This window comes from Caretta caretta, chromosome 18 (genome assembly GCF_965140235.1).
Source record: "Caretta caretta isolate rCarCar2 chromosome 18, rCarCar1.hap1, whole genome shotgun sequence".
In the NCBI taxonomy this organism is placed as follows: domain Eukaryota; kingdom Metazoa; phylum Chordata; order Testudines; family Cheloniidae; genus Caretta; species Caretta caretta.
Genome location: NC_134223.1, coordinates 11409043 through 11422904, shown reverse-complemented (window position 1 = coordinate 11422904; position 13862 = coordinate 11409043). Strand labels below are relative to the sequence as shown.

Sequence of the window (13862 nt, the reverse complement as noted above, 5' to 3'; positions counted from 1 at the left end):
GTAGAGGCAATGCAAGTCCCGTGCTAAACCACAGTGGAAGTTTATCCAAGAGCCCTTGTGCGTGGAACATCCCCCCTGAATGGATCCATAAGGACCCTGCCCTGTACTGTTTCCAGTCTCCCATCATTACACACCTCTGCCATGATGCCTGTAAGAAATCAGCCACCTAGCAGTGCTAGATTGAGAGGCAGTGTAGGTCTCCCCGTGAGACACACAATGTAAATAGAGGCATTGGGCTGTAAAATCATGTCTGTTTGAAGCTCTTTGTGTGTGTGTCTCTTTTTTACTTTTTGTGTCTCAATCACCTTCTCAGAGTGTAAGCTCTTTGGAGCAAGGACTGGGCCTTCATATGTGTATGTACAGCACCTAGAACTATGGGGCCCTGCTCCTGCCTGGACCTCTGGGATCTACGTCACTCTCAATATAAATTAATAACAAAGGTTGGTCTCTAACAAGATTGCATTGGAAACCATGGGGGTACTCTTGTGGGGCCTCAAGATGGGGAATTGCCTAATGAAGGGGGCCTTGTTACATGTGTGACTGCATTCTCTAGCTAGCTAGGTACCCATCAGCGTGGTGCGTAGCTGTCCTGCAGAGAGGCTGGCGCTGGTCCTAGAATCTGGGCAAGAGATGTGCTGTGCTCGTGATGCTGAAGGAAGAGTTCTGCTAGCTAATGCCAGCAGAGAGACAGGTTACAATTTTCAATGCTGGGTGCCTAAAGCCAAGCTCCTAAATCCCATAGACTAGAACTGGCCTGATTATCAGAGGTGCTTGAGCTCTTCGTAATCTCCCTGAGGTCAGTAGAGGCTGCTGGAAGCTCAGTGCCTTTGGAAATTAGGCCATTAATATTTAAGTGCCCAAATATAGTTTTAGGAACCAGGCTTCAGGCAGCCAGGATTAAAAATGGTGACCCTAAGTATTAGCAAGACAAGGTGGGAGAGGTAATATCTTTCATTGGAACAACTTCTGTTGGTGAGAGAGACAAGCTTTCACGCTTACACAGAGCTCTTCTGCAGATCATCTTCCTCAATCCCTTGCATGATGGGGACTTTGTTTGAAGTCATGTAAGAGCTCGGTCTGATGATTATTATTATATGTAGGCTCAGAACAACCATCAGGGAGGTAGTACGTTTCAGCTAGGCTAGATCCAGGGCCCTGGAACTTTGAAGTTTCCTATAAGGATTTTAAAACTAGACCTTGTTGTCCCTAACCTACATAAAGGATCTTTTAGACAAAGAAAAGCAGAGAGTCAGGAGGCAATTTAAGATCTTGCCATACAGTTTAAATTTGTGGTGATGAGCACAAAGTGCAACTCAGGACAGAGCAGAGATCTTGGTGGGAAGGAATTAGAGTCACAGTGAATTGCAGCTGCATAAGTGGCTGGGATTTTGTTTATGGGTATCAGTAAAGTGGATTAAAGGGCTGGAAAAGTGCAGTGAAGAGAGCTGAAAAAAACAAAACAAAAAAACCCTCCAGAGTAACGAGGGACTATCTATATTTTCAAATATGCTGCAAACCCAGTAACACTGGTCTACTCTCTATAGTACCTTTCACCCAACTCTCTGAACTTGGTTAATTCTGCCTCACAAACCCTCCTTTCAGGTAGGAAAGTATTAGCGTACCTACCGTTAGGTGAGGAAACTGATGCACAGAGCAGGGAAGTGACTTACCCAAAACACGAGTGGGAATGGGTTTGAGAGCCCTAACCACTACACAGCACTGCCTCTCTGGGGCTGATCTTCTCCAGAGCAGACCGTGACCTGTCTGGGTCTGGTCACTGTGTCGGTGACACTCCAATGGACTCCGTCGAGCAGTTTGGCGGTTGCCAAGCACTTTAGGGGATAATTTCTTTGTCGTGTAGAATCCATCAATGCTAAAGGTTTTCCTGATTTGTATTTCCCAGACTATCTCCTCTCAGAACTGGCTCTGACATGTCCCTGGGGGAGTTTTGCAGTTTGGTGTGTTTATATGTGTAGCAATAAAAACCCAGCCCCAGCAAGATGCTTTTCCTAGACAGCCTCCTCTTGCAGTCTGGTTCTCCCAGACTGCAGGGTCTATTAACCCAGCAAACAGTCTTGTTCCACCAGGAACTGGCTTGCTGTTGTTACTGGAGCCACCTGGCTTTAGGTCAGGCAGCTCAGACTCTTCCTTCCATATTTAGCACATTCCACTGACTTTATTAGTATTTTGCCTCTGGGGGGGGGCTGAATGGGGAGGAATAATTTTCAAAGCCTCGATGTGTCTCCAGAGGTTTTGCTTGACTGGGTGACATGCAGATCCAGCAAGGACGGGATTGATTGCTAGCGCTGGGGTTGTTATTACCTTCCCTTCCCCTGGAGCACCTCACATGGGGTCACTCTGAGGCATGGGGCTGGTTTCTGGCAGCTCCCGCCTGTCTCGCTACTGTCGGGTAAGTGGATGGGTAGGATAGGGCTGTTTATGAAATGCCCTCCTCTGAGAGAAACATCAGGTAGGCCTCGTGTGGTGTATTGCTTTTGTGCCCGTTGAAGACAATGGAGCTAGACCCCTTTATATGTGATAGTCATGAAAGGTGCCTCATGATTGCACCAGAAAATGAAGTCCCCGGGCTGGTGCAGCAGGGCCAGCGTACTCCATGCTGACCCTCCAGGAGGAACCACCTCTAGGGATGAAAATGGTCATCCATCTATGCTTGTCATCTCCACTGAGATTGCTAACGAGAGAGGTGGGAGGCCAGGCTGTCTCAGTAAGGAAGCAGGGACTGGGAGTATAAAACCATTTCATAGGATAGAATAGTTCAGGGGTGGGGGGTCTCCCCCAAGCTCTGCGTGCCCCCAAACCAAACTCCACCCACTGGTGACACCACTCACAGTAGATTGTGCATAACACAGCTGTCCTTCTGCCGGGAGTGCTTTCAGCAGCAACAAAGTTGTTCCAGTGACATTTGAATTATCCTCCTCATTGCCAGGATGCAAAGTTAATGCTCCATTCAGATCAATGCTTTGAGCAGGGGGTGGGACTAGATGACCTCCTGAGGTCCCTTCCAACCCTGATATTCTATGATTCTCTGAATAGGGGGCAGTTCAGAGCTATTGCACTGGCTGTGAGCAGACTCAGGCAGACATCATGGCTTCAGCTACACTCAGTTCCCAAGCTAGGGTTTTAAAATGAAACCACAGATGCTGGATCACAAGATGGCAATACCGTCCCTTCACCCCACCAAAGAAACCTGGCTGTTCTGCCACTGTGAGCCAGTCCAATTTGATCCCAGCAGAAAAGCATTAAAAGCTTTCATTGAAAACCAAATACTCATCTGTGATACAAACTGAGCAGAGCTATGGGCATTAGGCACTCAAATACCTTTGAGGGTCTGGGACCAGGTGACTCATCATTCTGTTTGCATGAACAATCTAATTCTTATAAGAATCTTCTTTAACTGACGTGCCCAGAACAAAATGTCCATCTAGCTCTTAAACTTCATTTCCCAGAATGCCAGTGGCCAAGGGTCAGAGTTCACATACTCCTTTCCAAGTATAAAAGCTCCAGCCTCTGTGTGTAACTCCATTACAGGGTGTTTCTGCTACCACAATAATAGTGAGGCAATGAAGCAACATTGCTCCAGCTGTCTCTGATCATCCCATGGCACAATCAGTCACGTAATCAGCTTTACCAACACAACAAGGTACTTTCTTGACAATTAGTCGGGGGGCAGCTCACGTAGCTGGTCTCATATTTACTCTTCCCAGCATTAATGCCTTTGGTACTCAAAGCATCTCAATATGTATTGGTGTAAATATCTCTCTTTCCCCAGTGTATTCTCTGTCTGGGTTAGCTGGGGTCACACCAGCTTAAAAGGAAAAAATTGCTGGCTGGTAAGGGAGGGTAGAACAGGATACCCCTTCTCCTTACGCCTGCATGTGTATTGGCGGTGACCCGAGTTCTCCGTCCCATATCTCCCAACCCCTCTCATCCGGGCAGTTACTGGATACTATTATTCTAGCAAAACCCAAGTAAATGTCCCAATGTAAAAGGCCTGGTTTACACTTAAAAGTTAGGTTCCCCTAGCTATGGCACTCAGAGGTGAGACAAGTTCACACCCCTGCCAGGCAGCTGTAAGCTATGCCCTGCTGTAGACCTGGCGAGGCTTGTTGACCAGGGTACAGCTGCTCAGAGAGGTGGATTACCTGCAGCAATGGAGAAATGCCTTCTGTCACCGTAGGATGCATTTGTGCTCCAGCGGTAGGGCCATAGCTAAGCTGCTGTAGCAGAGCCAGGAGCCTAGTTCAGTAAGGAGAGGCTCTTGCGTTTTGCAGCCAGCCGGTAATTGTGCTGCATTGCGCAGTTAGGAAATGAAGTGAGACCAACAGCTCACTTCAGGCAAGCCATTGGACAGGTCATGTGCTTACAGCTTCTGTTGCTTCTGCCCTGTGTGGGATTTGAACTACGGGCCTAGATGTGGAAACAGAACTCCACAGCCCATTATGAACACCCCAGGTCATCCCATCCTCTGTTACCCCTTTGAGTATTTATTGCAGCGGGGTTGTCAGTGCCCCACCCGTAGGACCACTGGAGTGGTGGCACAAGGGTAGGCAGAGTTGGAAAAGGCCTCACATCATTGGTGGGAAGAGCATGGGCTAGAACCATAGACTACAGTTGTGCTCGCTTCCTGAGAGGACCCTCATCGGGGCTAAGAAACAGGTGAGAGAGATCTGGTTACCATGGGCACTGGATAGCTGGCATTGCTTCCTCTGTGTAAACTCGTCAGATAAGAGTACGTCTACCCAGCAGCCAGGAGCATGCTTCCCAGTGCAGGTAGACAGAGGCTCTTCCTCAGCTCAGGTTAGCGTGCTGAAAATGGCAGTGTGGCTGCAGCATGGGTGGTGGCTTGCCCACCCCTCAAGTACGTGCAGGAGTGGCGAACCCAAGCTGCTGCCTGCACAGCTAGTTTTAGTGGGTGGACAGACACTGTGTCGCTGCTGGGTAGACGCACCCTAAGGAAGTAAATTGTGAAACCTCCTCTGTTCAATAGAAAGGAAATGAATTCCCGAGCCCACAGCTCTTCAGTTCAGAGCGACCGCGAAGTAACAGCCCCGACTAGTCCCGGACCATGGTATGGACAAAGACCCCTGCTTTGATACTGTTACCTTGTGTTCCTGGGTCTTTTCTGTTCGTGGCCTTGTGTTGGGGGTGATGTTACCAGCGTGGATTGTCGGTGGGAAGAAGCAGCTCTTCCTAACACAAAAATCACATCGCTCTAGGGTTGTTGTTGAACTGGGGCAATGTATCATTGGGCAGCATGTTACTGATCTTGCCCCCTGGTACGAGTCACTAGTCCAAATGCAGCCGGGGGTAAGTGGGTGCAAGTCGAGTGGCAATCTCTGTGCCAATGTAAGCAGTAATATAAAGGGTGTCCGTTGAACATCGGGGACAGTTGGTCAGAACCCCGGTGTAGCTGGCTGGGTAGCATAACTCATACGGATTTGCCATGCTGAAGACGTGTGAAACGCGCAGGCTGAGAAGAAGGGGGATGGTGAAGTGTAGCAGGAAAAGCAGCTAGCAGGAGGGTGTGAGACAAAGCAAACCCATCCACATCCTTTCATTTATGGTTGCACCCTTTGGGCCACCTTTAATCTCAGTGTGAACAAGTATAATTCCCAGGTAGCTTGACTTTCTCCAGCATAACTCTATCACCTTCAGTGGGGTTACTCCTGTTTTCCACTGGTGTGTTGGAGATCATGGTTAGACCTGCTGGGCCAAATACATTTCAGCAGCAGTGCAGAGACCAATGTCTTGCTGTTCCATTAGCCAGAACTGTCTTTGGGGTGTGTTGTGAGGAAAAGATGCCGGGGCCAAGATTTTCAGAAATTGGTGCCTAAAGTTTGGCACCCAAATAAGTAGCCTTATTTCCAAAAGTGCGTGGAACCCATTAGGCACTTTTGGAAATAAGGCTACTTATTTAGCCTATGAGCTTGATTTAGGTGCCTAACCATGGACTTAGGGGCCTAATCTTAGATAGCTTTTTTTTTTTTTTTTAAATCTTGGGCTGGGCCTGATTCAGATCATGGGTGTAAATCAGGAGTTAAATCCATTGAGGTCAGCAACTACATGAGCCTAAATGAAATCAGGATCAAGCCCACAGTATGCATATGGCAGTGATTATGGGCGAGGGGGTGTCCACTGAAGCTGGCCAACGTTAAACAGAAACAGCTGCAGAATCATGGTAATCGAACCTGCCGAGTTCAGAAACCTTGCCCCCAGACCCTGGAAACTCTGGTGTAAAGTCCCAAAAGTCCTGCCTCAAACCGAATGTGTTAATGCTGCAAATGCCACACTTGGACTGTGAATCTAAAAGCAGCTGATAATGGCTTTCTCCCTTGGTGCTTAGAGCCTTAATTTGGTCCGCGCAGTTAAACACAAGCAATTATCCATCCTCCACCGCCCCTAAGTATTTTACAAACTGACTCCTAGTGATAGAAAATCTCTGTCCTGTCTCGTAGATTCATAGAAGGTTAAGGTTGGAAGGGACCTCAGGAGGTCATCTAGTCCAACCCCCTGCTTGAAGCAGGACCAATCCCTAATTTTTGCTCTAGATCCCTAAATGGCCCCCTCAAGGATTGAACTCACAACCCTGGGTTTAGCAGGCCAATGCTCAAACCACTGAGCTATCCCTCTCCCAAGCGTATTGCTTTTGAGTCTCTAGACTGTGAGATCCTGCCTCACCGGTGGCAGTGCACCTAATAAAATGTAAGCGTTTGAATTCAGGAAATACATGGATTTTTTTTAATGCAACAGACAGGAAAAAAAATTCAACATAAAAGACTAATGTGTTAGTTTTATTTGAACATGATTTTTTTTTGGTGCTAAAGTAAGAAATGTTCTTATAAAACATCAAATAAATAAATAAATAAATAAAAATAAATAGGAATAACTTCTCCACAAGAGTTTAGAAAGCATATGGAAAGCGTCCTGGGAGACAGCGGCACTGTAACACGGCGTTCTTCAGGGCACTGGAGAGTCACCTTAATTCTTCCTGAAACCTGCAAGCAAGTCACAAAATAAGAGTTATGGCAGGAAAATGGAGAGACCTTGAACACACTTTGCTCTGTCTTGCAGTGTTTGCCATTCCCATCCTAGGTCTGTGCTTTGAAAATCAAATCCCCAAGCTGCGTCCTTTTATTAAAACACAGAAGGTGGTTTTGTTGGGTGACCTTTGGCAAACCACTTTGCCTTGCTGTACCTCAGTTTTCCCATGGGAATGGAATGAGACTTTATTGTAAAGCACATTAAGATCCATGGATGAAAATCACGAAATCAGAGCTGAGCAGTATTGTTAAATCCTGGGTTAATATAAATTGTCTGGGGAAAGGAGGGTTTAAAGAAAGATGCTTCTCTGTGATGGTGTCAGAAATCATTACCAGGGCTGCTTTTAAAGGACAATGTCAGTTTAAAAATTATAACTAGGCTTGGAAGGATTAGATTTTTATCGGTAAATGTCGGTAGATGTCAGTTTCACTGACACAAACAAACAAACAAAAAATACTGCCATGGATTAATCATTGAAATTTACAGCTAAGCAAAGTAAGATGCTGCTTGAGAACTTACTGGAGTTTGATTTAAGGATATTTGATATGTTTTGACATGTGATGTTGACAGCTTGTGTTCCTGACGGTTACAAAACTTTAACTTTTGAATCTCTGTGTCTGCTGTCATAAATTGTCTGTCCCCTCCCCCTGTTAATTTCCTGCCACTTAAAATTTAAAGAATAAAAATGCTTAAAAATAAACATCTATATTTTTTTTAGAATTCCAACTGAGAATATCAAATTCTGCTAAGCCTAATTATCATAAAACAAACTTACTTATTTTGTTACTTATAACCACTGTAGATTATTAAAAATAGGGCTAGCTCCTCAGCTGCTGTTAATCAGCGTGGCTCTGTTGAGTTAATGAAGCCAGTTTACACCAGCTGAGGATCTGGCTCTGAAAACTGTAAAAATCTTAGGCCATGTCCGCCCCAGGAGTGCTTCGTCTGTATAGTATACTGGTATTTTCCTGTACCAGTAAAGTGCTGGGCTTTTGCCGGCATAATTTATTCCAACCCGTTCCTCCTCTCCGTCCTGAGCAAAACAAGCTCTGCCCATAAAAGCACAGCTTCGCTGAGATAACTGCATCTGTACCAGTGGCCTTTTCTGGCACAACTCGGTCGGTCACAAATCATACCTCATCCCGCCCTGAGCGACACAGCCATGCCAGCAGAAGTCTGTAGTGTGACCAAAATTACTAAATTACTTCTCCCCATTTCTGTGGTTGGGTTTACACTTCGTACTTTGCTCAGATCAGTCAATGAAAACAGACTAGTTTGTCTAATTTTCTCAGGTTCTCGTGCCCTGGCTTAAAGCTGCAATGACTCGTTTGCAATCACCGTTAAATCCAAACCAAACACTTATACTGAGATTCTTCTAAACAAATGTCACTAGAATACTTTTATTGTAAATGTTTTCCTTTTTTTTAATTTTTATTTTTTAAAAGCAAAAGCCTAATTCAGGCCTACGCTAATGTGCATCATTTCTTTAAAAGCAAGATGTCTTTGGTAGCAGAAGCATCTCTCTCTCCAGGTTTTTATGCTGTGCCTATCACCGTGGTATCCAAGCACCTTGCCATGTCCCTATGCTATTAATATCACTATTTAAATAAGTGTACTTAGTGGCACTAATTTGCATGATGATGTGCAAAAATAGGCTACGATACTGCATATGGTCCCTTGTGCCCATGCGGCTCTCAGCTGAACAGATCCAACGGCACGATCAGAGCCATAGACAAGAAGGTCCTCACTACATAGAGTCTCGATAAGGTGAGATAAACTTTGGGCAGGACACAGGCTGCCAGTTCAGGAGGAGGGTGAGGTGGGTTTCAAGGCTGGATTTGGAAAAGGGAGCCTGGTTCAAGGGGGCTGTTCTAGACCTAGGGGTAGATGGTAAAAGGTCCAAAGACAAGAGCTGGGAAAGGACAGGAAGAGCGGCTCAGGCAAAAGGAGTGAGATGTGTAATGAGCAGAAAGGGGGGGAAATGGGAATGAGAACAGATGACAGGGTGGTCTGACAGGACAGGGATGTCCGTTGGGTTGTCTCTAGGCTGTAAGGTCCATTCAGATATCATCTTTTTGTTCTGAGTTTGTACAGCGCCTAACACAATTGGGGGGCTGGTCCATGACTAGGCCTCCTAGGAGCTACGGTAACCCACATAAATAATAATCCATTTATAATGAGTTGGGTTAGGAGGGACTCACCATTGCAGCCCATTCCGCTCAGAGAGCCGATCCTGTCAATTCTTCTCCCAAAGCAGCCTGAGTCTCTCATCATCTTGGGAGCTTTTAGCCCCCTCAGTTGCTTGAGAATGGGGTCCCTATAGGACAGAGGGGCGCTGGGGGCTGGCCTGGGCTCAGGCTGCTGGTCACTGCTGTCATCGAAGAGTTCTGGTGGAGTCTCTTGCTGAGCTTCGGGCTCCTGAAGATCAGGGTTGGACTCCAGGGCCTCCATCAGTGAGAATTTGTCCTCCAGCCTCTCCAATAGAGCCTGCGAGAGAAGGGCGCAGACTGAAACACCTGTCCCTGTGGATTTCCCCCTTGCCTTCCTACCCACTCAACCTTTGCCTAACCTCTGAAACTAGCAGTCATCCCATTGCCACAGGGCCTGGGGAGACGGTGTGCAAGGCTGGGCTGTAGGGTCACCTCTGTCCTCTTTGTCCAACCCAGACCCTGCAGTCTTGTCACTCTGCCCCTGTGTGAGCACATACTCAGGGGGTTGGGCAGGGTTGTGCTTGGGTGGCTAGCCTGAGCCCCCTTCCCCACCCCAGCCACACTGCTATTTTTAGCATCCTGGCTCCAGTAGAGCAAGCACATCTGTCTACCCCCGCTGAGAAGCACCCTCCCCGGTGCTGTGTAGACATCCCCTAAGATGGAAGGGGTGGTTCACTGCCTCTATGTCCCTTTGGGTCCACCTCTGCTCCAGGTTCTTAGCTTCTTAGCTAGCAGCAGTGACCTGCAGTGCTCCTCTGTAGCTGGCCAAAAAGCTGCCAGCTTTCCCATTCTTTTGCAGACCTCAGAAGGGGTCACCCACAGCTGTCACCTGCCAGGCTGTTGCGAGGGGCTTTACGGAGAGAAACTCTTGATCTCCCCCAGAAGCTGTCCTTGGTGTCGAACAGTGTTGCTCCCCCCTACGGTAGCGTGGGGTGCACGCACCTAGAAAGCCTGCACGCAAGTCTTTGCACTGGCTTCCTGCTCACTTCTGAGGATCACTCATCACTCAAGATGAGTTTTAAAGCCCTGAATAACGTGGAATCAGGTTTCACTTTCAGGGCAGCTCAGAACAGCTCAGAGCCTCTTGCTGTCCCTTCCTAGGGTTCAACCCCCTGCAGGAGCCGCTACCTTCTGGAGGGTGCTGTCTGTGGGATTCTCTCCTCTGGGCACTTTGTGGGAGCCAGAACCTAGCTACGAGGCTCCATGCAAAATTTAGCAGTTTGGCTTAACTTTTGCCTGTTTTATTCTGGGGGGTTATTCTAATACTTTTAGGGAGCTTGTTCTTTAAGGGCTTGGACCGGTGCAGGGCTGCTCATGCCGGTCCCAATCCAGCAAAGCACTTAAGCACATGCTTGACTTTAAGCAAATGTATAATCCTATTGAAGTCACTGGGATCCTTCATCATGCAGGATGGAACCTGAATGTTGGTTGCTATGGCAATGGACACTATAAATCCCACAGGTGCATAATAGTTCCCCAGCTCTGGGGGCTTTTCTGAGGGAGTCCAGCCCCGTGATCAAACCATTCATTTTTTAAAAGTAATGGATCTTCTAAAAGTTCCCACCCATCTGCCCCAATCCCTTGCTCATCTCCTGCCCATGCAAGCCCTGGGTCTTTCCTCATGTTTCCCAAATGTGAATGCACACACTGTCTTCTGCTTCGGTGCACCTGTACCTTAGCAAAAGAAATCGTATGAGGGACCTCATCTCAAAAAACCTATTGTCTCCTCTTATAAAGCTACACTGATCCCTTTATAATTCCTTCTAGAGGAGTGTCCCTAAGTTCTATTAGAGCCTTAAGGAGAGACGGTTTCTGTATTGAAGAGGCAGATGTTCCATAGCCTCAGGACCCTCTTCTTCCCTGCCACCACCAAGGATCATCAGATGAACCCACTAGCTGAAGGGATCAGTCCCTCAAGGGTTCTGGGTTCTCTGAAGTGAGAGCCCCGTCTTCATATGGTTTAGAGCTGACTGTGCAAACTGTCTTAAGCTGGCTTGTCCCCTGTGAGTCTATGCTAGCTACAGTACTGCACTGGAGAATGGTGTTGGCACCACACCGCGCTCGAGAAAGTCTAACAACACAAAGCAAAGAGTCCTCACCTCCATGCTGGCCAGTTCTTTGGCAGGGCTGAGGCCGTAGATGGGGTTGGTTCTGCTGGACTGGAACTGGATGAGCAGCAGCAACAGGATCCCGCAGGAAAATGAACCTTTAGTGTCCATCCCTCTGGATTGGTTTGGACGATGAGAAAGTTCAAGCTTCTTCTGAGATGTCCCTTCAGGTCTCTCTTTCTCTCTTTTCCTTGTCCTGTTTTCTCCCTCCCCTGGCTGGTCTTTTATACCATTTGGGTGTGATCCTTGCTTCCTAGGTTATCTGTGGATTTATCGGGGGCACATTCCAGTCCCATGGCAGGCATGCAGCTCTGTCAGGAGAAGATTCCCTTTATTAGCTGTCATTAGGAGGCAGCTGCTGCTGCTGAGGAATGTATGTCACAAGTCAGTGATTTCATGTCACTCTGCCCTCCCACCCTTGATACCAGGCGCTGAGATTACATAGTCCAGTTGGAAATTCTTAGCAATTTTGTTGTGAGAGACCCCCGTGGTCAGATTCATGGAAATGGGGGAAACAGCCCTGAAACTGCTCTGAACGCCTCTTAATCAGGAGTTTTCCGGACGGAAATCACCTTGTACAGGGAAAGGAAAAAATCCCAGGCCCAGGCGTTGGGGAGGTAGAATCTGAAGAAGACAGAGCTCCTAAAAGTAAATTTGAAGTGCTGGACAATCTCCCCTTCTATATATGGAATATCTGCAGCTGCTGCATACCATGGCTTGTGCTGAAAATCCCAGACCTGGGGCTTTTCTCTTCTCAGTAGCTTTAGAGGGGAATCTCACTGTTGGGATTGTCTGTTAGTTTGCACAGCCCCTACCACAAAGGGACCCTAATCCCTCTTTCCTCCTCCTTCTCCCCTCCGTTGCAACACAAATGGAACCTTTAAGCGGATGTTTCAGAGGTGCTGAGTACCCCCAGGTCCCCTTTACTTCAGCGGCAATTGTGGGTACTTGGCACATTTTGAAAATCATGCCACTAGTCTAGATAGCTATAAAATCTCTCTCTCTCTCTCTCTCTGTGTGTATAATATATATCAAGGGCCACATTTTAAAGTCAGCGGGTATCTTGTCTAAGCATGAATTGCAGGGTTTGGCCCTAAATAAATTTGGCTACAGCATGATAAGCAATCACAGGTTCAGGAATAGTCTTCTCTGAGGGCCAGATTTTGATGCCCTTGTGCAGAATAGCACCCCATTCCACAAGTAGTCACACTGATTTCCGTGTAACTGCTATGGTGACAGGTGCTGCTCAGCATGGGTCAGGGCATCCGACTCTGGCCCTAAGAAAATGTGTGGGGTGCACACACAAGCATATATATGGTATAAAACATTTGTTTGTTTTTTTTCTTAGACTAGTGGCATGATTTTTCTTAGAGATCTTAAGTTTTCAATTTTCATTAAAAGCCAGAATACTTAAGTATGATTGTCAAATTAGATGCCTTAGGAAAATACTGCTTTATCATGAATTCACCCTTCAGCCTTGTGCATAAAACACAAGAGCCCATAAAAATTACTCCATTTACAGATTTGCAGGGGAGAGCTAAGCTCCGACACACAACATTCTCTTCTAATCTTACTGAGTGGGTTCTTGTGGAACAGATAAAGCTGGAGCAGGGGAGTGGATTTCTGAGGGAATTGGATTTCCCAGCCTAATCTAAAATGAATTTGTTTCATCATATTAAAAAGACAATCAATTATTGAAAAGAATCTCCCTACAAATTATGTATATATTTATAAATATTTACATAATTATCACTATTATTTGTTAGTGTGTGTATAATGTAGTTGTATACATACACACACAACGTGTGTGTATGTAACAATGCATAAATATATTTGTATGTGTGTGTAATAAAATATATATATATATGAACTTCATTAAAATTACAAAGCCAAGCCCTCAAAAGTTAGGAAATGCCAGAATTAAGGGTGACTGTGCATCTTTAAATCAGCCCCCTTGTGCTGTGCTTTATGATAGTAGGTGAGAGTGTAATTAAAGACTATTTCTCCCCCCGCCCCCCAAAACCTCTCCTTCATTCTGTGCACAGGATGGCGGGTGCTCACTTAATGAGCAGCTATTCAATAGTTTTCCTCCTCATTCTTCAGTGTGTGGCCCTGGGTCTTATTTGCTCCACACAGATCAAACCCTGTTCTGAAGAATTATTAATGCCCTCGTGGGCTTTTCTGTGACACTCATCACTATGGTATCTGAGTGCGTCACAAATGCTAATGCATTTATTTTCACAGCACCCTTGTGAGTTGAAGGGGTATTATTCCTGGTTTACAGGTGGGGGAGCTGAGACAGAGATTAAGGTCCAAAGTATCCACTAATTTTGGGTGCCCAATTTGAGATGCCTCAGACCTGATTCTCTTATTTAATGCATAAGCCCCTTTGTTTTCAGTTTAAACCATTTTTTTACCAAAAAATGTCCCGGTTTTACGAAAAGCATTATTCAGTTTTTCCCGATTTTCACCCTACTTTTGT

General features: G+C 46.4%; 1 protein-coding gene across 1 annotated transcript; it reads right to left on the bottom strand.

Moving 5' to 3' along the window:
- Window positions 1-6793: 6793 nt before the first annotated feature.
- On the bottom strand, window positions 6794-11604 carry LOC125624481 (natriuretic peptides A-like). The gene is made up of 3 exons (XM_048825202.2): window positions 11372-11604; window positions 9264-9549; window positions 6794-7016 (listed from the first exon to the last, which is right to left on the bottom strand). Exons 1-3 carry the CDS (start codon window positions 11489-11491, stop codon window positions 7000-7002), a joined length of 423 nt encoding a protein of 140 aa, XP_048681159.1. The 5' UTR covers window positions 11492-11604; the 3' UTR covers window positions 6794-6999.
- Between the last annotated feature and the right edge of the window lie 2258 nt (window positions 11605-13862).

Bases quoted from the DNA above. Each gene is read 5' to 3' on its own strand.
- LOC125624481 (XM_048825202.2), bottom strand. From the start codon at position 11,491: ATGGACACTAAAGGTTCATTTTCCTGCGGGATCCTGTTGCTGCTGCTC. The intron at 9,550-11,371 runs GTGAGGACTCTT...CTTCTCTCGCAG, and splicing joins AAGAACTGGCCAGCATGGAG to GCTCTATTGGAGAGGCTGGA.